Consider the following 24,576-nt stretch of genomic DNA (forward strand, 5'->3'; position numbering starts at 1 on the left):
ACACACTGGGAATGGTTTACCACCTGTGAAAAAGGACTCAAGAGGGTGGAAAAGAGGTGAAAGACCTCAGGTGTTTTCACTGTAATAAAGTGGGAAACACAAAGGAGCAGTGCGGGGGGCTTAAGAAAGGCACTGGGAAAAACGATGTGGTAAAAGAGGCTCAACCAGTGGGATAAAACAGTGAAGGAAATCTCGAGAGAAGTCGAGGAGCTGAAGGAGAGTGCACAGCCTAGGCAGGGCTGGATAGTAAGATAGCGCCCGATCTTTTCAAAGACTTCACCTGTGTGGGTAAGATTTACTCAGGTAGAACACGGGAAGTAGGTAAAGAAATTAAAATATTGAGAGATACGGGAGCTAGTCTGTCTCTAGTAGTAAGAGATGAAAACATTTGTACTCCTTCTGAGATATTGCCTGAGAGAGTCGTAATCTGTGGAATAAATGGAGAAAGGAGTAGTGTTCCCCTGTGTAAAATAAGGATAGAAAGTCCAATCCAGTCTGGGAAAGTGATTGTGGGAGTGATGGAAAACTTGGCTATTCCAGGAATACAGTTTATCCCTGAAAACAATATTGCTGGGTCGCAGGTAGGCATGATGCCCATTGTAATGGAAAAGCCAAAAGAAAATCGGGGAACTGAAGAGACAAGAGACAGAGTACAGGAATGAGATAGCGAATCTGGTGAACTGGTGCAGCAACAATAATCTCTCCCTCAATGTCAACAAAACGAAGGAGATTGTCATTGACTTCAGGAAGCGTAAAGGAGAACATGCCCCTGTCTACATCAATGGGGACGAAGTAGAAAGGGTCGAGAGCTTCAAGTTTTTAGGTGTCCAGATCACCAACAACCTGTCCTGGTCCCCCATGCCAACACTATAGTTAAGAAAGACCATCAACACCTCTACTTTCTCAGAAGACTAAGGAAATTTTGCATGTCAGCTACAACTCTCACCAACCTTTACAGATGCACCATAGAAAGCATTCTCTCTGGTTGTATCACAGCTTGGTATGGCTCCTGCTCTGCCCAAGACCGCAAGGAGCACCAAAAGGTCGTGAATGTAGCCCAATCCGTCACGCAAACCAGCCTCCCTTCCATTGACTCTGTCTACACTTCCAGCTGCCTCGGCAAAGCAGCCAGCATAATTAAGGACCCCACTCATCCCGGACATTCTCTCTTCCACCTTCTTCGGGGAAAAGATACAAAAGTCTGAGGTCACGTACCAATCGACTCAAGAACAGCTTCTTCCCTGCTCCTGTCAGACTTTTGAATGGACTTACCTTGCTTTAAGTTCATCTTTCTCTACACCCTAGCTATGACTGTAACACTATAATCTGAACTGTCTCGTTTCCTTCTCTATGAACGGTATGTTTTGTCTGTATAGCACGCAAGAAACAATACTTTTCACTGTATGTTAATACATGCGACAATAATAAATTAAACCAAAAGTTAAAAGAAAAAAATGCCCTGGAATTTTTCCGGACTGTGTGGTGACAAGATCCCACAGCCATAAATTAAAACAAGAAGGGAGAATAAAAGAGCAAGATGAAGGAGTTGAGGCCCAGTTAGTTGACACTCTGATGAGATGGTAAAGGAAAAACCTAAGCAGGTAGAGGATCAGGCAGAGAGGTGTTTAGTTCTGAAAGATTAATGGAGTTACAAGAGAAGATGAGACAATAAAGGATTTATATCATAAAGCCCATACGGAAAAGGAATCAGAGTGTATTCCAGAAGGATAAAATCTTAAGGCAAAAGAGTGACCATGTCAGGTTAGTGCAGATAAGAAATGGGCGGAAGTTCGCCAGATTGTGTTGCCGGTAGAATACAGACAGGACATATTGCGGGCAGCACACGAATTACCTGTAGGAGCTCATCCAGGAGTGAGGGAGACTCAGGCTAAGATACAGAAGCATTTTTATTAGCCTGGATTACATAAAGATGTGGTTGAATTTTGCCGTACCTGTCATACGTGTCAGGTGGTAGGAAAGCCACAGGCAATGATAAAACCAGCGCCTTTGATGTCAATTCCCACATTTGAAGAAACATAGAAAATAGGAGAGGAGAGGCCCTTCGAGCCAGCTCTGCCATTCATTATGATCATGACTGATCATCCAACTCAATAGCCTAATCCTACTTTTTCCCCCCATAACCTTTGATCCCATTCACCCCAAGTGCTATATCTAGCCGCCTCTTGAATACATTCAATGTTTTGGCATCAACTACTTCCTGTGGTAATTAATTCCACAGGCTCACCACTCTGGGTGAAGAAATGTCTCCTCACCTCCATCCTAAATGGCCTACCCTGAATCTTTAGACTGTGACCCCTGGTTCTGGACTCGCCCATCATCAGAAACATTCTCCTTGCATCGATCCTGTCTAGTCCTGTTAGAATTTTATAAGTCTCTATGAGATGCCCCCTGCCATTCATCTGAACTCCAGTGAAATAATTCTAACCTAGTCAATCTCTCCTCATACATCAGTCCCGCCATCCCCGGAATCAGCCTGGTAAACCTTTGCTGCACTCCCTCAAGATCAAGAACATCCTTCCTCAGAAAAGGAGACCAAAACTGCACACAATACTCTAGATGCGGCCTCACCAAGGCCCTGTATAATTGCAACAACACATCCCTGCTCCTGTACTCGAAACCTCTCGCAATGAAGGCCAACATAGCACTTGCCTTCTTTACCGCCTGCTGCACCTGCTTGCTTACCTTCAGCGACTGGTGCACAAGGACACCCAGGTCCCGTTGCACATTCCCCTCTCCCAATTTACAGCCATTCAGGTAGTAATCTGCCTTCTTGTTTTTGCTTCCAAAGTGAACAACCTCATATTTATTCAAGTTATATTGCATCTGCCATTGACTTGCCCAATCACCCAACCTGTCCAGATCATTCTGAAGGATCTCTGCATCCTTGTCACAGTTCACCCTCCCACCCAACTTGGTATCATCTGCAAGCTTTGAGATGTTACATTTTGTTCCCTCATCCAAATCATTAATATATATTGTGAATAGCTGGGGTCCCAGAACCGATCCTTGTGGCACCCCACTCGTTACTGCCTGTCAATTTGAAAAACACCATTAATTCTTACTCTTTGTTTCCTCTCTGCCAACCAGTTTTCTATCCACCCCAATCCCATGCGCTTTAATCTTGCATGATAATCTCTCATGCAGGACTTTGTCAAACGCTTTCTGAAAGTCTAAAGAACCTTTTACACGGGTTATAATTGATTGTGTAGGTCCCCTCCCTAAAACCAAAAGTGGGAACCAGTATTTGCTAACCATAATGGATGTGTCCATCAGGTTTCCAGAGGCAAATCCTTTACAGAATATCAAGGCAAAAAAGATTGTGGAGGAGTTGCTTGCTTTCTTTACCCATTATGGATTACCCAGGGAGATCACATGGCAGAGCTCTTCAAGAGACTACGGAGGCCAAGCTTGGCAAAAACAGAATTTGCGCAGATGGAAGCGACATTCTTAGGACACAACATTGGATATGGACGGATGACACTGAGAAACGTGAAGACGAAGAACATCGAGGAATTTCCAAGACCATCCTCGAAGAAGGAAGTGCTACGATTTTTGGGATTGAGCGGATTCTACAGGAAATTTGTATCAAACTTTAGTAGCATAGTGGCACAGTTGACGGATTTGTTAAAAAAGAGCGTGAAATTTCAATGGACAGAACAATGTCAGGTGGCATTTGAGAATTTGAAACATAACCTGTTTTAGCCACACCAAATTTTTTGAAACCCTTTAAAGTCGCCATCGACTCCAGCGATGTAGGTGTTGGAACTGTGTTGTTACAGGAGGATGATTGTGGACTTGAAAAGCTAATCGGTTATTATTCAAAAAAACTCAATCTCCACCAGACAAAATATTGCAGAATTAAAAAGGAATTATTGAGTTTGGTAATGGCCTTACAACATTTTAATGTTTACGTTTCAAATAATGCATCAGAGGCGATTGTGTAAACTGATGACAACCTTTGACATTTCTGGAAAGATTCAAGGACAAGAGCACCAGGTTATTTTGTTGGAGTCTTATGTTACATTTAATTTACAGATTGTACACATTGTGGATTGTGAAAATTATTGCAGATGCTTCATCACAAGTTTAAAAGAGAGAAAAAAAATGAAGCCATCTTTTCATGATGACGTTCATTTTTTTTCTTAAGTGGGGAGATGTTTTGAAGTTGATAGAATGTTAGAATTTGGTGTTTGTAAAATTATTTTAAAATTGTAAAATGCTAAGAGGTGAAAGCATTGCATGGCCCCTTTAAAAGGTAGTGTTTTTTTCTGTACTTAAAGAGTTTAAAAATAAGTTTTTAAAAATGCAGGTCCATATTTGTGCATTTAGAAAGGAATAAACTCACTAACGATAGTCAGCATGGTTTTGTGAGAGGGAGGTCATGCCTCACTAACCTGGTGGAGTTTTTTGAAGAAGTGACTAGAATGGTTGATGAGGGAAGGGCCGTGGATGTCGTCTATATGGACTTTAGTAAAGCGTTTGACAAAGTCCCTCATGGTAGGTTGGTGCAAAAGGTTGGATCTCATGGGATAAAGGGGGAGGTGGCTAGATGGGTGGAGAACTGGCTTGGTCACAGAAGACAGAGGGTGGTAGTGGAAGGGTCTTTTTCCAGCTGGATGCCTGTGACTAGTGGTGTTCCGCAGGGCTCTGTATTGGGACCTCTGCTGTTCGTGATTTATATAAACGATCTGGAAGAAGGTGTAACTGGGGTGATCAGTAAGTTTGTGGGCGAAAATGGCTGGACTTGCAGATAGTGAGGAACATTGTCAGAGGCTGCAGAAGGATATAGATAGGCTGGAAATTTGGGCAAAGAAATGGCAGATGGAGTTCAATCCTGATAAATGCGAAGTGATACATTTTGGTAGAACTAACGTAGGGGGGAGCTATATGATAAATGGCAGAACCATAAAGGGTGTAGATACGCAGAGGGACCTGTGTGTGCAAGTCCACAGATCCTTGAAGGTGACGTCACAGGTGGAGAAGGTAGTGAATAAGGCATATGGCATGCTTGCCTTTATAGGACGGGGCATAGAGTATAAAAGTTGGGGTCTGATGTTGCGGTTGTATAGAACGTTGGTTCGGCCGCATTTGGAATACTGCGCCCAGTTCTGGTCGCCACACGACCAGAAGGACGTGGAGGCTTTAGAGAGAGTGCAGAGGAGGTTTACCAGGATGTTGCCTGGTATGGAAGGGCTTAGTTATGAGGAGAGATTGGGTAAACTGGGGTTGTTCTCACTGGAAAGACGGAGGATGAGGGGTGACCTAATAGAGGTGTATAAAATTATGAAAGGCATAGATAGGGTGAACGGTGGGAAGCTTTTTCCCAGATTGGTGGTGACGTTCACGAGGGGTCATAGATTCAAGGTGAGGGCGGGGGAGGTTTAACACGGATATCAGAAGGACGTATTTTACACAGAGGGTGGTGGGGGTCTGGAATGCGCTGCCGGGCAAGGTGGTGGAGGCGGACACACTGGGAACGTTTAAGACTTATCTAGATAGCCACATGAATGGAGTGGGAATGGAGGGATACAAAAGAATGGTCTAGTTTGGACCAGGGAGCGGCGCGGGCTTGGAGGGCCGAAGGGCCTGTTCCTGTGCTGTATTGTTCTTTGTTCTATATGGTGCAGGACACAGATTGAAACATTTGTATGAGGAGGCTTGGCAGTAGTGTTGCCAAGACAACAGTCTGTTTTTGAATTTTAGCCAATCAGTTTAAATTAGGCACATAGATACCAAGCAACCTATTAGATTTGAAATTGATGCTTTGGTAACCTGAGAACCGATCATATTGTGGGAAATATTGATATGGCATAAGGGGTACAAGAGACGAGGGGCAGTGAGACAAAAGGGGAGGACATCTGCCACCTGTCATCGCTCACAGCTCTTAGAGAGAGAGAACTGCTGGCTCTCATGGCCTCAGTTATGTCTTAAAAGAAAGCCTCATTTTGATAGTGAAGATAGCAAAGAAGAAAGACAGAATATTCTGGAAGACGCCAATTTTAGCATTTTACAATTTTAAAAATAATTTTACAAACACCAAATTCTAACATTCTACTCAACTTTGCAACACTCCCCTGCTTAAGAAAAAAAAGAACCATCATCATGAAAAGATGGCTTCATTTTTTTCTCGTTTTCAAACTCGCGATAAAACATTTGTAATTTAGGGAGAGACTAAAAGTTCTATTTTTTTTGTTAAAAAGTGGGAATTGTATTTACCTAAACGTCATTCCATTCGAATAATGTTTTATTCAGTTTGTTGATAGTTTAGTTAACCTGTTCACTGTTAGTTAGTTAAATAAATTGTTGCTTGTTGATTTTACAGAGGGAGTCTCAGGTAGTTATTTTGATTTAACCACTAAAAGATGCTGGAGAGCAGATCGTATTACTTCGCACACACTAACAGATTATGAAGTGAGGTACTCCTCTGAGTGGTTAAGTGTTAGTTCTGAGAGCGCGAATCAACTTCCGCCTCATAACGGTACACAGACACACAAACTACGACAATGGCCACCACATACTGTATACACTGACAGAAAAGCTACGCCAACAACATTGGTCACTAGATACTGTACACATTGACACACAAGCTACACCAACAATAATGGTCACCACAGGCTGCATACACTGACAAACAATGCTAATAATAATGGCCACGACATACTGTACACACTGACAGACAAACTACAACAACAATAATGGTCATTGCACACTTGCACTCTGACACACAAACAACATAGGCAACAACAGTTACCACATACTGTAAACACTAACACAAATTACACCAATATTTATGGGTCACAACATACTGTACATACTAAAACAAACTATACAAACAATTATGGTCACCACATACTATATACACTGGCACACAAACTATAACAATAATGGTTACCAAATACAGTACACAGTAACACAAACTTGACAAACAATAATGGTTCCCAGTTACTGTACACACACCATTTACACCAACAATAATGATCACCACGTACTGTGTATACTGAAACACAAGCTAAATCAACAACAATAGTTACCAAGTACTGTATATACACCAGCTACACCAAAAAACACTGGTCACCACATAATGTACAAACTGACACAATCTAGACGAACAATAATGGTCATCACATACTGTACACATGGACACAAAAATTATACCAATAATAGTGGACAGCACATTCTGTGCACACAGACACACCATTATTGTTGGTGTAGTTTGTCTGTGTGTACAGTATGCGGTGGCCATTATTGTTGCTGTAGTTTGTGTCAGTGTATAATATGTGGACACCATTATTATTTACATCATTTGTGTGGCAGTATGTAGTGACCTTTATTGTTTGTGTACGCACCAACTACACCAACAATAATGATCACCACACACTCTACACACTGACACAATCCTTAAGAACAAAGATTACCACATACAGTACACATTGATGCAAACTGGGCCAACAATAATGGTCAGCAGGTACTGTACACACACTATCTACACCAACAGTAATAATCAGCACATATACAGGAAACACTGTCACAAACTACATCAACAATAATGATCACCACGTTCTGTGCACAATGACACAAAATACATGAACAATAATGGTCACCAAATACTGCACACACACCATTTACACCAAAAGAAATGGTCACCCCAGAATGAACACAGACACACGATCTACACAAACAATAATGGTCACCACATATTGTAGACACTGATGCAAAAACAACACAAACAATAATGGTCACTACATACTGCCACACAAATGATGTAAATAATAATGGTGTCCACATATTATACACTGACACAAACTACATCAACAATAATGGCCACCACATACTGTACACACAAACTACAGCAACAATAATGGCCACCACATACTGTACACACAAACTACAGCAACAATAATGGCCACCACATACTGTACACACAAACTACAGCAACAATAATGGCCACCACATACTGTACACACAAACTACAGCAACAATAATGGCCACCACATACTGTACACACAAACTACAGCAACAATAATGGCCACCACATACTGTACACACAAACTACAGCAACAATAATGGCCACCACATACTGTACACACAAACTACAGCAACAATAATGGTCACGACATAATGTACGCACTGACACACAAATGATGCCAATAATAACGGTCATGACATACAGTACACACTGACAGACAAGCTACACCAACAATGTGTGATCAAATGGACAAGATGTGGACATGCCGGCATTGGACTGGGGTAAGCACAGTAAGAAGTCTCACAACACCAGGTTAAAGTCCAACAGGTTTATTTGGCAGCACTAGCTTTCGGAGCTCCAAGCCCCTTCTTCAGGTGAGTGAGGGCTCGTGTTCACAAACAGGGCATGTAAAGACACAAACTCAATTTACAAGATAATGAGTGGAGTGCGAGTTTGTGTCTTTATATGCCCTGTTTGTGAACACGAGTCCTCACTCACCTGAGGAAGGGGCTTGGGGCTCCAAAAGCTAGTGCTGCCAAATAAACCTGTTGGACTTTAACCTGGTGTACAAATGGACAAGGCCTGAGGAATTAGGCCCAACATAAAACTGGGCATTTTAAATGATTTGGGGATCATTTCTCAAAACCTCATGCCTGTATTTAAGCTCGATACAATTGACACACCATTATGGTATATTGAGCCAGGATTCCATTCTGGGAACTTTCTGTCCAGTATCAGCTGGGATTGTAACAGAAATGTGGGCTTGAAGGGCTGAATGGCCGACGCCTTCTCCAATTTATATTCTTATGTTATACTGAATTGACGAGAATAAGGGGAGTGGACAATTCATAAAAAAGCAGTGTCAGCGATTAGATACTAAAGAACAGAGAGAGAGATCTTGTAATGAGCCACACTGCAAACTGCACAGAATAAATCCAAGGATTAGCTCAGATTTTGTTCTGCATCTCACACTACCTTATAATTGCTGCCTCCAGAACTCACAATGACTTGGAAAGTAATTCAGGATGAAGGAAATTCTTGATAAAACACAGGCCATTTCAAGAAGGTAAGACCCCTACAGGTGAGGTGCTGAATTCTCACACTTCCCTCAGTCAAGCCTTTGGCTGTATGCAAGAGTATGGTCTAAGCAGCAATGTCAAGATCTCAACTATTAGCTGCACACAAGTGTGCTCCGAGATAAGATTACATACTCCATTCCAGACAGGAATAAAGAGGAGCAAATCGGACAATTCCAAGACCCACCAGAATGAAATGCTGAAAATCAGGCTGACATATGACCTAAGATCCTGTGGACAAGATCAATGCCAGAGATTTTAGCACATAATCTAAACACACAAGTGCAGAATAAAGGAAGGACCATACTGTCAGAGGGTCAGTACTGAGGGAGTGCTGCACTGTCAGAGGGTCAGTACTGAGGGAGTGCTGCACTGTCAGAGGGTCAGTCCTGAGGGAGTGCTGCACTGTCAGAGGGTCAGTACTGAGGGAGTGCTGCACTGTCAGAGGGTCAGTCCTGAGGGAGTGCTGCACTGTCAGAGGGTCAGTACTGAGGGAGTGCTGCACTGTCAGAGGGTCAGTCCTGAGGGAGTGCTGCACTGTCAGAGGGTCAGTACTGAGGGAATGCTGCACTGTCAGAGGGTCAGTACTGAGGGAGTGCTGCACTGTCAGAGGGTCAGTACTGAGGGAGTGCTGCACTGTCAGAGGGTCAGTACTGAGGGAGTGCTGCACTGTCAGAGGATCAGTACTGAGGGAGTGCTGCACTGTCAGAGGGTCAGTACTGAGAGAATGCTGCACTGTCAGAGGGTCAGTACTGAGGGAATGCTGCACTGTCAGAGGGTCAGTATTGAGGGAGTGCTGCACTGTCAGAGGGTCAGTACTGAGGGAATGCTGCACTGTCAGAGGGTCAGTATTGAGGGAGTGCTGCACTGTCAGAGGGTCAGTACTGAGGCAGTGCTGCACTGTCAGAGGGTCAGTACTGAGGGAGTGCTGCACTGTCAGAGGGTCAGTACTGAGGGAATGCTGCACTGTCAGAGGGTCAGTATTGAGGGAGTGCTGCACTGTCAGAGGGTCAGTACTGAGGGAATGCTGCACTGTCAGAGGGTCAGTACTGAGGGAATGCTGCACTGTCAGAGGGTCAGTATTGAGGGAGTGCTGCACTGTCAGAGGGTCAGTACTGAGGGAATGCTGCACTGTCAGAGGGTCAGTATTGAGGGAGTGCTGCACTGTCAGAGGGTCAGTACTGAGGCAGTGCTGCACTGTCAGAGGGTCAGTACTGAGGGAGTGCTGCACTGTCAGAGGGTCAGTACTGAGGGAGTGCTGCACTGTCAGAGGGTCAGTACTGAGGGAGTGCTGCACAGTCAGAGAGTCAGTACTGAGGGAGTGCTGCACTGTCAGAGGGTCAGTACTGAGGGAGTGCTGCACTGTCGAAGGGTCAGCTGAGGGAGTGCTGCACTGTCAGAGGGTCAGCTGAGGGAGTGCTGCACTGTCAGAGGGTCAGTACTGAGGGAGTGCTGCACTGTCAGAGGGTCAGTACTGAGGGAGTGCTGCACTGTCAGAGGGTCAGTACTGAGGGAGTGCTGCACTGTCAGAGGGTCAGTACTGAGGGAGTGCTGCACTGTCAGAGGGTCAGTACTGAGGGAGTGCTGCACTGTCAGAGGGTCAGTACTGAGGGAGTGCTGCACTGTCAGAGGGTCAGTACTGAGGGAGTGCTGCACTGTCAGAGGGTCAGTACTGAGGGAAATGCTGCACTGTTAGAGGGTCAGTACTGAGGGAGTGCTGCACTGTCAGAGGGTCAGTACTGAGGGCGTGCTGCACTGTCAGAGGGTCAGTACTGAGGGAGTGCTGCACTGTCAGAGGGTCAATACTGAGGGAGTGCTGCACGGTCAAAGGGTCAGTACTGAGGGCGTGCTGCACTATCAGAGGGTCAGTACTGAGGGAGTGCTGCACTGTCAGAGGGTCAGTACTGAGGGAGTGCTGCACTGTCAGAGGGTCAGTACTGAGGGAGTGCTGCAATGTCAGAGGGTCAGTACTGAGGGAGTGCTGCACTGTCAGAGGGTCAGTACTGAGGGAGTGCTGCACTGTCAGAGGGTCAGTACTGAGGGAGTGCTGCACTGTAAGAGGGTCAATACTGAGGGAAATGCTGCACTGTCAGAGAGTCAGTACTGAGGGAGTGCTGCACTGTCAGAGGGTCAGTACTGAGGGAGTGCTGCACTGTCAGAGGGTCAGTACTGAGGGAGTGCTGCACTGTCAGAGGGTCAGTACTGAGGGAGTGCTGCACTCTCAGGGGTCAGTACTGAGGGAGTGCTGCACTGTCAGAGGGTCAGTACTGAGGGAGTGCTGCACTCTCAGGGGTCAGTACTGAGGGAGTGCTGCACTGTCAGAGGGTCAGTACTGAGGGAGTGCTGCACTGTTAGAGGGTCAGTACTGAGGGAGTGCTGCACTGTTAGAGGGTCAGTACTGAGGGAGTGCTGCACTGTTAGAGGGTCAGTACTGAGGGAGTGCTGCACTGTCAGAGGGTCAGTACTGAGGGAGTGCTGCACTGTTAGAGGGTCAGTACTGAGGGAGTGCTGCACTGTCAGAGGGTCAGTACTGAGGGAGTGCTGCACTGTTAGAGGGTCAGTACTGAGGGAGTGCTGCACTGTCAGCGGGTCAGTACTGAGGGAGTGCTGCACTGTCAGAGGGTCAGTACTGAGGGAGTGCTGCACTCTCAGGGGTCAGTACTGAGGGAGTGCTGCACTGTTAGAGGGTCAGTACTGAGGGAGTGCTGCACTGTCAGAGGGTCAGTACTGAGGGAGTGCTGCACTGTTAGAGGGTCAGTACTGAGGGAGCGCTGCACTGTCAGAGAGTCAGAACTGAGGGAGTGCTGCACTGTCAGAGGGTCAGTACTGAGGGAGTGCTGCACTGTTAGAGGGTCAGTACTGAGGGAAATGCTGCACTGTTAGAGGGTCAGCACTGAGGGAGTGCTGCACTGTTAGAGGGTCAGTACTGAGGGAGTGCTGCACTGTTAGAGGGTCAGTACTGAGGGAAATGCTGCACTGTTAGAGGGTCAGTACTGAGGGAGTGCTGCACTGTTAGAGGGTCAGTACTGAGGGAGTGCTGCACTGTTAGAGGGTCAGTACTGAGGGAGTGCTGCACTGTTAGAGGGTCAATACTGAGGGAAATGCTGCACTGTTAGAGGGTCAGTACTGAGGGAGTGCTGCACTCTCAGAGGGTCAGTACTGAGGGAGTGCTGCACTGTCAGAGGGTCAGTACTGAGGGAGTGCTGCACTGTCAGAGGGTCAGTACTGAGGGCGTGCTGCACTGTCAGAGGGTCAGTACTGAGGGAGTGCTGCACTGTCAGAGGGTCAGTACTGAGGGAGTGCTGCACTGTCAGAGGGTCAATACTGAGGGAGTGCTGCACTGTCAGAGGGTCAGTACTGAGGGAGTGCTGCACTGTCAGAGGGTCAGTACTGAGGGAGTGCTGCACTGTCAGAGGGTCAGTACTGAGGGAGTGCTGCACTGTCAGAGGGTCAGTACTGAGGGAGTGCTGCACTGTCAGAGGGTCAGTACTGAGGGAGTGCTGCACTGTCAGAGGGTCAGTACTGAGGGAGTGCTGCACTGTCAGAGGGTCAGTACTGAGGGAGTGCTGCACTGCCAGAGGGTCAGTACTGTGGGAGTGCTGCACTGTCAGAGGGTCAGTACTGAGGGAGTGCTGCCCTGTCGAAGGGTTAGTACTGAGGGAGTGCTGCACTGTCAGAGGGTCAGTACTGAGGGAGTGCTGCACTGTCAGAGGGTCAGTACTGAGGGAGTGCTGCACTGTCAGAGGGTCAGTACTGAGGGAGTGCTGCACTGTTGAAGGGTCAGTACTGAGGGAGTGCTGCACTGTCAGAGGGTCAGTACTGAGGGAGTGCTGCACTGTCAGATGGTCAGTACTGTGGGAGTGCTGCACTGTCAGATGGTCAGTACTGTGGGAGTGCTGCACTGTCAGAGGGTCAGTACTGAGCGAGTGCTGCACTGTCAGAGGGTCAGTACTGAGGGAGTGCTGCACTGTCAGAGGGTCAGTACTGAGGGAGTGCTGCACTGTCAGAGGGTCAGTACTGAGGGAGTGCTGCACTGTTAGAGGGTCAATACTGAGGGAAATGCTGCACTGTCAGAGAGTCAGTACTGAGGGAGTGCTGCACTGTCAGAGGGTCAGTACTGAGGGAGTGCTGCACTGTCAGAGGGTAGGTACTGAGGGAGTGCTGCACTGTCATAGGGTCAGTACTGAGGGAGTGCTGCACTCTCAGGGGTCAGTACTGAGGGAGTGCTGCACTGTCAGAGGGTCAGTACTGAGGGAGTGCTGCACTGTTAGAGGGTCAGTACTGAGGGAGTGCTGCACTGTTAGAGGGTCAGTACTGAGGGAGTGCTGCACTGTTAGAGGGTCAGTACTGAGGGAGTGCTGCACTGTCAGAGGGTCAGTACTGAGGGAGTGCTGCACTGTTAGAGGGTCAGTACTGAGGGAGTGCTGCACTGTCAGAGGGTCAGTACTGAGGGAGTGCTGCACTGTTAGAGGGTCAGTACTGAGGGAGTGCTGCACTGTCAGCGGGTCAGTACTGAGGGAGTGCTGCACTGTCAGAGGGTCAGTACTGAGGGAGTGCTGCACTCTCAGGGGTCAGTACTGAGGGAGTGCTGCACTGTTAGAGGGTCAGTACTGAGGGAGTGCTGCACTGTCAGAGGGTCAGTACTGAGGGTGTGCTGCACTGTTAGAGGGTCAGTACTGAGGGAGCGCTGCACTGTCAGAGAGTCAGAACTGAGGGAGTGCTGCACTGTCAGAGGGTCAGTACTGTGGGAGTGCTGCACTGTTAGAGGGTCAGTACTGAGGGAAATGCTGCACTGTTAGAGGGTCAGCACTGAGGGAGTGCTGCACTGTTAGAGGGTCAGTACTGAGGGAGTGCTGCACTGTTAGAGGGTCAGTACTGAGGGAAATGCTGCACTGTTAGAGGGTCAGTACTGAGGGAGTGCTGCACTGTTAGAGGGTCAGTACTGAGGGAGTGCTGCACTGTTAGAGGGTCAGTACTGAGGGAGTGCTGCACTGTTAGAGGGTCAATACTGAGGGAAATGCTGCACTGTTAGAGGGTCAGTACTGAGGGAGTGCTGCACTCTCAGAGGGTCAGTACTGAGGGAGTGCTGCACTGTCAGAGGGTCAATACTGAGGGAGTGCTGCACTGTCAGAGGGTCAGTACTGAGGGAGTGCTGCACTGTCAGAGGGTCAGTACTGAGGGAGTGCTGCACTGTCAGAGGGTCAGTACTGAGGGAGTGCTGCACTGTCAGAGGGTCAGTACTGAGGGAGTGCTGCACTGTCAGAGGGTCAGTACTGAGGGAGTGCTGCACTGTCAGAGGGTCAGTACTGAGGGAGTGCTGCACTGCCAGAGGGTCAGTACTGTGGGAGTGCTGCACTGTCAGAGGGTCAGTACTGAGGGAGTGCTGCCCTGTCGAAGGGTTAGTACTGAGGGAGTGCTGCACTGTCAGAGGGTCAGTACTGAGGGAGTGCTGCACTGTCAGAGGGTCAGTACTGAGGGAGTGCTGCACTGTCAGAGGGTCAGTACTGAGGGAGTGCTGCACTGTCAGAGGGTCAGTACTGAGGGAGTGCTGCACTGTCAGAGGGTCAGTACTGAGGGAGTGCTGCACTGTCAGAGGGTCAGTACTGAGGGAGTGCTGCACTGTTGAAGGGTCAGTACTGAGGGAGTGCTGCACTGTCAGAGGGTCAGTACTGAGGGAGTGCTGCACTGTCAGATGGTCAGTACTGTGGGAGTGCTGCACTGTCAGATGGTCAGTACTGTGGGAGTGCTGCACTGTCAGAGGGTCAGTACTGAGCGAGTGCTGCACTGTCAGAGGGTCAGTACTGAGGGAGTGCTGCACTGTCAGATAGTCAGTACTGTGGGAGTGCTGCACTGTTAGAGGGTCAGTACTGAGGGAGTGCTGCACTGTCAGAGGGTCAATACTGAGGGAGTGCTGCACTGTCACAGGGTCAGTACTGAGGGAGTGCTGCACTGTCAGAGGGTCAGTACTGAGGGAGTGCTGCACTGTCAGAGGGTCAGTACTGAGGGAGTGCTGCACTGTCAGAGGGTCAGTACTGAGGGAGTGCTGCACTGTCAGAGGGTCAGTACTGTGGGAGTCCTGCACTGTCAGATAGTGAGTACTGTGGGAGTGCACCCTGTCAAAATGTCAATACTGGGGGAGTGAAATAAAATAGCAAGACGTACAGGCTATCAGGTTGAGGAGAGAGCTTGAAGAGATGGGTGTTGTACATTGGTTCTACCGATGATTTAAGATCTCCTTACCACGTCTTTAAGAATGTCAAGGCGTGCATCCTCTTCAGACTGGATGGTTCTGTTCAGTTTGCTCAGGACAAAGACTCGAAGCTGCTCGTTTTCTAACAGACGGCGTACCTTCTTCATATTTAACCAGCCAACTCCCTGACCATCAAGAACATTGTGTACCAGCTCCTTCAGGAACTGCTGATTCTCACTGCAACCCAAACATCTGGAGTTATAATCTGCATTCAGAGTGCAGAATAACACACAAGCTCATCAAATGGTACTAAGGCCAAAATGGAGCTGACAGCCCAACCCCTCTATCCGCTGTCCTTTAGTCCTCCCTCACTCCGCCTATCTGTTGTCCTTTACTCCTCTCTCACTCCGCTTATCCACTGTCCTTTAGTCCTCCCTCACTCCGCCTCGGAGTTGGACAGGGCTTAGGACAGATGAAACCCTTGAATAATACAAACAACATAGGAAGGAACTTAAGGAAGGAGTTAGGAGGGCTAAAAGGGGTCATGAAAAGTCCTTGGCAAACAGGATTAAGGAAAATCCTAAGGCATTTTATACGTATGTAAAGAGAAAGAGGGTAGCCAGGGAAAGGGTTGGTCCGCTCAAGGCTAGTGGAGGGAATCTATGCACGGAACCAGAGGAAATGGGCTAGATACTAAATAAATACTTTGCCTCAGTATTCACCAAAGAGAGGGACTCGTTGGATGAGGAGCCTAGGGTAGGGCGAGTCAATATTCTGGGTCATGTCAATATCAAAAAGGTGGTGGTATTGGGCGTCTTAAGAAGCATTAAAGTAAATAAATCCCCAAGGCCTGATGGGATCTACCCCAGATTACTTAGGGAGGCAAGGGCGGAACTTGCTGGGGCCTTGACAGAAATCTTTGTAGCCTCATTGGCTACAGGTGAAGTTCCACAGGACTGGAGAATAGCCAATGATGTTCCATTGTTTAAGAAGGGCAGCAGGGATAATCCAGGAAATTACTGAGGCCAAAATGGAGCTGACAGTCCAACCCCTCTATCTGCTGTCCATTAGTCCTCCCTCACTCCGCCTATCCGCTGTCTTTTAGTCCTCCCTCACTCCACCTATCCGCTGTCCTTTAGTCCTCCCTCAGTGGTAGGGATACGTCAGTGATAGGGAAATTATTGGGAAAGATTCTTAGGGACAGGATTTACTCACATTTGGAAACAAATTGACTTATTAGTGATAGCATGGTTTTGTGAAGGGGAGGTCGTGCCTCAATAACTTGGTCGAGTTGTTCGAGGAAGTGACGAAGATGATAGATGAGGGAAAGGCAGTGGATGTTGTATACATGGACTTCAGTAAAGCCTTTGACAAGGGTCCTCAGGGTAGACTGGTACAAAAGGTGAAGCCACACAGAGGGATCTGGGTGTCCATGTGCATAGATCCTTGAAAGTTGGCACCCAGGTTGATAGGGTTGTTAAGAAGGCGTACGGTGTGTTAGCTTTTATTGGTAGAGGGATTGAGTTTCGGAGCCAGGAGGTCATGCTGCAACTGTACAAAACTCTGGTGCGGCTGCATTTGGAGTATTGCGTACAGTTCTGGTCGCCGTATTATAGGAAAGATGTGGAAGTGTTGGAAAGGGTGCAGAGGAGATTTACCAGGATGTTGCCTGGTATGGTGGGAAAATCGTATGAGGAAAGGCTGAGGGGCTTGAGGTTGTTTTTGTTAGAGAGAAGAAGGTTAAGAGGTGACTTAATAGAGGCATACAAGATGATCAGAGGATTAGATAGGGTGGATAGTGAGAGCCTTTTTCCTCGGATGGTGATGGCTAGCACGAGGGGACATAGCTTCAAATTGATGGGTGAGAGATATAGGACAGATGTTAGAGGTAGGTTCTTTACTCAGAGAGTAATAAGAGTGTGGAATGCCCTGCCTGCAGCAGTAGTGGACTCGTCAACATTAAGAGCATTCAAATGGTTATTGGATAAACATATGGATGATATTGGAATAGTGTAGATTATAGGGGCTTTAGATTGGTTCCACTGGTCGGCGCAACATCGAGGGCCGAAGGGCCTGTACTGCGCTGTAATGTTCTATGCACACGGGATCAGAGGAGAGCTGGCAAGATGGATACAGAACTGGCTTGGCCATAGAAGACAGAGGGTAGCAGTAGAGGGGTGCTTTTCTGAATGGAAGGCTGTGACTAGCGGTGTTCCACAGGGATCAGTTCTGGGACCTTTGTTGTTCGTAGTATATATAAATGATTTGGAGGAAAATGTAGCTGGTCTGATTAGTAAGTTCGCAGACGACACAAAAATTGGTGGAGTTGTGGATAGTCATGAGGATTGTCAGAGAATACAAAGAGTCATAGAGTCACAGAGGTTTACAGCATGGAAACAGGCCCTTGGGCCCAACTTGTCCACGCCGCCCTTTGTTTTTTAAACCTCTAAGCTAATCCCAATTGCCCGCATTTGGTCCATATCCCTCTATACCCGCTTTACACACGTAACTGTCTAAATGCTTTTTAAAAGACAAAATTGTACCCGCCTCTACTACTACCTCTGGCAGCTTGTTCCAGACACTCACCACCCTCTGTGTGAAAGAATTGCCCCTCTGGACCTTTTTGTATCTCTCCCCTCTCACCTTAAACCTATGCCCTCTAGTTTTAGACTCCCATACCTTTGGGGATATTGACTTTCCAGCTGATCTGTGCCCCTCATTATTTTATAGACCTCTATAAGGTCACCCCTCAGCCTTCTACACTCCAGAGAAAAAAGACCCAGTCTATCCAGCCTCTCCTTATAACTCAAACCATCAAGTCCCGGTAGCATCCTAGTAAATCTTTTCTGCACTCTTTCTAGTTTAATAATATCCTTTCTATAATAGGGTGACCAGAACTGTACATGGTATTCCAAGTGTGGCCGTACCAATGTCTTGAACAACTTCAACAAGATGTCCCAACTCCTGTATTCAATGTTCTGACCAATGAAACCAAGCATGCTGAATGACTTCTTCACCACTCTGTCCACCTGTGACTCCACTTTCAAGGAGCTATGAACATGTACCCCTAGATCTCTTTGTTCTGTAACTCCCCCCAACACCCTACCATTAACTGCGTAAATCCTGCCCTGGTTCAATCTACCAAAACGCGTCACCTCGCATTTATCTAAATTAAACTCCACCTGCCATTCATCAGTCCACTGGCCCAATTGATCAAGATCCCGTTGCAATCCGAGATAACTTTCTTCACTGTCCACTATGCCACCAATCTTAGTGTCATCTGCAAACTTACTAACCATGCCTCCTATATTCTCATCCAAATCATTAATATAAATGACAAATAACAGTGGACCCAGCACTGTTCCCAGAGGCACACCGCTGGTCACAGGCCTCCAGTTTGAAAAACAACCTTCTACAATCACCCTCTGACTTCTGTCAAGAAGCCAATTTTGTATCCATTTAGATAACTCACCCTGGATCCCGTGAGATTTAACCTTATGCAACAATCTACCTTGCGGTACCTTGTCAAAGGCCTTGCTAAAGTCCATGTAGTCAACATCAACTGCACTGCCCTCATCTACCTTCTTGGTTACCCCTTCAAAAAACTCAATTAAATTTGTGAGACATGATTTTCCACTCTCAAAGCTATGCTGACTGTTCCTGATCAGTCCTTGCTTCTCTAAATGCTTGTAGATCCTGTCTCTCAAAATACCTTCCAACAATTTACCCACCACAGATGTGAGGCTCACTGGCCTGTAGTTCCCAGGCTTTTCCCTGCATCCCTTTTTAAACAAAGGCACAACATTTGCCACTCTCCAATCTTCAGGCACCTCACCCGTGACTATCGATGATTCAAATATCTCGGCTAGGGGACCCGCAATTTCCTCCCTAGCCTCCCACAACGTTCTGGGATATACTTCATCAGGTCCTGGGGATTTATCTACCTTGATGCGCTTTAAGACTTCTAGCACCTCCTTCTCTGTAATATGTACACTCCTCAAGACATCACTATTTATTTCCCCAAGTTCCCTAACATCCATGCTTTTTTCAACAGTAAATACTGATGAGAAATATTCATTTAGGATCTCATCCATCTCTTGTGGATCCACACATAGATGACCTTGTTGATCCTTAAGAGGCCCTACTCTCTCCCTTGTTACTCTTTTGCCCTTTATGTATTTGTAGAAGCTCTTTGGATTCTCCTTTGCCTTATCTGCCAAAACAACTTCGTGTCCCCTTTTTGCCCTCCTGATTTCTCTCTTAACTCGACTCCTACACCCTCTATACTCTTCGAGATTCACTTGATCCCAGCTGCCTATGCATGTCATGTGCCTCTTTCTTCTTCTTGACCAGGGCCTCAATATCCTGAGTCATCCAGGGTTCCCAACTTCTGCCAGCCTTGCCCTTCACTCTAAGAGGAATGTGTTTACCCTGAACCCTGGTTAACATACTTTTGAAAGCATGCCGGACGTCCCTTTGCCTTCCCACAGACTCCCCCAATTAACTTTTGAAAGGTCCTGCCTGATACCATCAAAATTGGCCTTGCCCCAATTTAGAATTGTAACTTTTGGGACAGACCTATCATTCTCCATAGCTATCTTAAAACTAAATAGAACTATGGTCACTGGTCCCAAAGTGATTCCTCACTAACACTTCTGTCACCTGCCCTTCCTTATTTCCCAAGAGGAGGTCAAGTTTTGCCCCCTCTCTAGTCGGGCCATCCACATACTGAATGAGAAATTCCTCCTGAATACATTCAACAAATTTCTCTCCATCCAACCCTCTAATACTATGGCTGTCCCAGTCAATGTTGGGAAAATTAAAATCTCCGACTATTACCACACTATTTTTCTTGGAGCTATCTGTAATCTCCTTACATATTTGCTCCTCAATTTCCCGCTGACTATTTGGGGGCCTATAGTACAACCCTATCAAAGTGATTTCCCCCTTCGAACCATAGAACCATAGAAAATTACAGCTCAGAAACAGGCCTTTTGTCCCTTCTTGTCTGTGCCTAACCATTTTTTGCCTAGTCCCACTGACCTGAACTTGGACCATACCCCTCCACACCCCTCTCATCCATGAACCCGTCCAAGTTTTTCTTAAATGTTAAAAGTGACCCTTTTACCACTTTACCACTTTATCCGGCAGCTCATTCCACACTCCCACCACTCTCTGCGTGAAGAAGCTCCCCCTGATATTCCCTTTAAACTTTTCTCCTTTCACCCTTAACCCATGCCCTCTGGTTTTTTTCTCCCCTAGCCTCAGTGGAAAAAGCCTGCTTGCATTCACTCTATCTATACCCATCAAAATCTTATACAACTCTATCAAATCTCCCCTCAATCTTCTACGCTCCAGGGAATAAAGTCCCAACCTATTCAATCTCTCTCTGTAACTCAGCTTCTCAAGTCCTGGCAACATCCTTGTGAACCTTCTCTGCACTCTTTCAACCATATTTACATCCTTCCTGTAACTAGGTGACCAAAACTGTACACAATACTCCAAATTCGGCCTCACCAATGCCTTATATAACCTTACCACAACACTCCAACTTTTATACTCGATATTCCGATTTATAAAGGCCAATGTACCAAAGGCACTCTTTACGACCCTATCCACCTGTGATGTCACTTTTAGGGAATTCTGTACCTGTATTCCCAGATCCCTCTGTTCAACTGCACTCTTCAGAGTCCTACCATTTACCCTGTACGTTCTTCTTTGGTTTGTCCTTCCAAAGTGCAATATCTCTCACTTGTCTGCGTTAAATTCCATTTGCCATTTTTCAGCCCATTTTTCTAGTTGGTCCAAATCCCTCTGCAAGCTTTGAAAACCTTCCTCACTGTCCACTACACCTCCAATCTTTGTATCATCAGCAAACTTGCTGATCCAATTTACCACATTATCATCCAGATCATTGATATAGATGACAAACAACAATGGACCCAACACCGATCCCTGCGGCACACCACTAGTCACAGGCCTCCACTCAGAGAAGCAATCCTCCACAACCACTCTCTGGCTTCTTCCATTGAGCCAGTGTTTAATCCAATTTACTACCTCCCCATGTATACCTAGCGACTGAACCTTCCTAACTAACCTCCCATGAGGGACCTTGTCAAAGGCCTTGCTGAAATCCAGGTAGACAACATCCACCGTCTTCCCTTCATCCACTTTCCTGGTAACCTCCTCGAAAAACTCTAATAGATTGGTCAAACATGACCTACCACGCACAAAGCCATGTTGACTCTCCCTAATAAGTCCCTGTCTATCCAAATATTTGTAGATCCTATCCCTTATCACACCTTCCAATAACTTGCCCACCACCGACGTCAAACTTACTGGCCTATAATTTCCCGGATTTCTTTTGGAATCTTTTTTAAACAACGGAACAACATGAGCCACCCTCCAATCATCCGGCACCTCCCCCGTGAATACTGACATTTTAAATATGTCTGCCAGGGCCCCTGCAAGTTCAACACTAGCTTCCCTCAAGGTCCGTGGGAATACCCTGTCTGGTCCTGGGGATTTATCCACTCTGATTTGCCTCAAGACAGTGAGCACCTCCTCCCCTTTAATCTGTAAAGGTTCCATGACCTCCCTACCAGTTTGCCCTATTTCCGTAGACTCCATGCCCGTTTCCTCAGTAAATACGGATGCAAAAAAACCATTCAGTATCTCCCCCATCTCTTTTGGTTCCATACACAGTCTACCACTCTGGTCTTCAAGAGGACCAATTTTATCCCTCACTATCCTTTTGCTCCTAACATACCTATAGAAGCTCTTTGGATTTTCCTTCACTCTGTCTGCCAAAGCAACCTCATATCTTCTTTTAGCCCTCCTGATTTCCCTCTTAAGTAGCTTCTTATTTCTCAGTTCTACCCATATAGACTCAGTGGCCGAACCCTCGGATATATCCCCTCTCAGTACGGCCGTGATGCTTTCCCTCATCAAAACTGCAACTCCCCCTCCTGTCTTACCTCCTGTTCTATCTTTCCTATAGCATCTGTACCCTGGAACATCAAGCTGCCTGTCTTGTCCCTCCCTTAGCCATGTTTCAGTAATTGCTATAATATTCCAGTCCCTAGCCCCCATCAATGCCCTGAATTCATCTGCCTTGCCCGTCAGGCCTGTTGCATTGAAATAAATGCAGTTTAATCTGGACTTCCCTTACTCTCTGTCTTGCTTCTGTCTGATCTGTCTGGTACTAGGATGACTGACACTGCCTTTACTAATTAATGTGCTCTCTTTAGCTTCTGTGCTGTCCTCAAACTTCTCTTCTGTCTCCCTACTGCTTTGGATCCCACCCCCCTGCCAAACTAGTTTAAACCCTCCCGAGTGGCTCTAGCAAATCTCCCCGCCAGGATGTTAGTCCCCCTCCAGTTCAAATGTAACCCATCCCTCTTGAACAGATCAGCCCTTCCCAGAAAAAAATCCCAATGATCCAAAAATCTAAATCCCTGCTCCCTGCACCAGCTCTCAAGCCAGGCATTCATCTGCCTAATCCTCCTATTCTTACTCTCATGCACATGGCACCGGTAGTAGTCCTGAAATTACTACCTTCAAGGTCCTGCACGTTAGCCTTCTGCCTAACTCTCTATATTCACATTTCAGGACCTCATCCCTTTTCCTACCTATGTGTCTCTTTCTTCTTCTTGACTAGAGCCTCAATATCCCGAGTCATCCAGGGTTCCCTACTTCTGACAGCCTTGCCCTTCACTCTAAGAGGAATGTGCTTACACTGAACCCTGGTTAACACACTTTTGAAAGCCTCCCACTTACCAGATGTCCCTTTGCCTTCCCACAGACTGCACTTCACACATACAGGAAGATATAGACCGGTTGGAGACTTGGACTGAGAAATGGCAGATGGAGTTTAATCCGGACAAGCATGAGATAGTGCATTTTGGAAGGTCCAATGCATGTAGGAATTATACAGTCAATGATAGAACCCTTGGGAGTATTGACAGGCGGGGCGAAGGTTCTGTTTGAGGGGCGAAGGTTCTGTTCCTGTGCTGTACATTTCTTTGTTCTATCTGCTGTCCTTCAGTCCGCCCTCACTCTCTCTATCTGCTATCCTTTACCCCTCCCTCACTCTCTCTATCTGCTGTCCTTCAGTCCGCCCTCACTCTCTCTATCTGCTGTCCTTTACCCCTCCCTCACTCTCTCTATCTACTGTCCTTCAGTCCGCCCTCACTCTCTCTATCTGCTGTCCTTTACCCCTCCCTCATTCTCTCTATCTGCTGTCCTTCAGTCCGCCCTCACTCTCTCTATCTGCTGTCCTTTACCCTTCACTCACTCCATCTATCTGCTGTCCTTTAGTCCTCCCTCACTCCGTGTACCTGCTATTGTTTACTCTGCCCTGTGGTGACGGCGATTCCCTCTTCACAGTTGGGCTGTGCTTGATAACCGAAGATTTCTGATCCACCAGAGCTCGCCTGTTACCTGGAGAAGTGAAGGAAAACAGTGTCAAGGATACAAGTGCCAGGCTTCAGCGAGGCTCAAAGCTAGGAGAATGGTGTTAAAAAAACAGGGGGTGGAGGAGGGGAAATGACAGTCAATCTGGGCTGGGAGTGCTGCAATCCTACATCACACATTGGCAGAAAACAGCATGGAAAGCCGATCCAAACTCCACAAACAACAGGTCGTGAGGCGGGGAAGATCACGGGGAAGGTTGGGATTGAATTGACAAGCGAGTGAAGAGGAGTCAGACTAAATGAGGAAGCGTGAATGTGCGCTGGGCGAACGGCAGGCCGGATTGGCTAGTGGCCAGGGCAAGAAGGAGGGGGCCGATGGTGAGGGGTGAGGTGGATGGTGGCGGGCCAGGGTAGGCTGCAGTGAGCATAGGGGCGGGGGCCAGTGGCCGAGGGCACAGGGCGGGGACCAAAGGACGGGGGGTGATGGGGGCGCGCAAGGGAGGTGACGGGTGTGGGGGAGGGGTTTTACGGGGGTCGGGGCGGGAAGGGTCTTCGGTCTCTGGTCACGTGCTGAACCAGTCGAGCAGTAAATGAGCAGCAAACAGGCAGCAGATAGGGCACAATGAGCAGCTGAGTTGAGTGAGGGAGGAGGGGAGGGGGTGTCGACGTGAGGGGGAGGGGAGGGGGTGTCGACGTGAGGGGGAGGGGAGGGGGTGTCGACGTGAGGGGGAGGGGGCGTCGATGTGAGGGGGAGGGGAGGGGGCGTCGACGTGAGGGGGAGGGGGTGTCAACGTGAGGGAGAGGGGGTGTCGATGTGAGGGAGAGGGAGTGTCGATGTGAGAGGGAGGGGGGTCGATGTGAGAGGGAGGGGGTGTCGATGTGAGGGAGGGGGTGTCGATGTGAGGGAGA

General features: G+C 47.3%; 1 protein-coding gene across 1 annotated transcript in view; it reads right to left on the reverse strand.

Annotated features, from left to right (window-relative positions):
- madd (MAP-kinase activating death domain) overlaps positions 1–24,576 on the reverse strand; it is a 256,584-nt gene that overhangs the window by 93,269 nt on the left and 138,739 nt on the right. Inside the window, exons 15-16 of the mRNA XM_078221357.1 lie at positions 23,593–23,695; positions 15,304–15,490 (exon numbers count right to left, since the gene is read on the reverse strand). Of these exons, the coding sequence (XP_078077483.1) occupies positions 15,304–15,490; positions 23,593–23,695 (290 nt within the window). The remainder of the gene's footprint in view (positions 1–15,303; positions 15,491–23,592; positions 23,696–24,576) is intronic.

This window comes from Mustelus asterias, chromosome 9 (assembly GCF_964213995.1).
Source record: "Mustelus asterias chromosome 9, sMusAst1.hap1.1, whole genome shotgun sequence".
NCBI classification, from domain to species: Eukaryota; Metazoa; Chordata; class Chondrichthyes; order Carcharhiniformes; family Triakidae; genus Mustelus; species Mustelus asterias.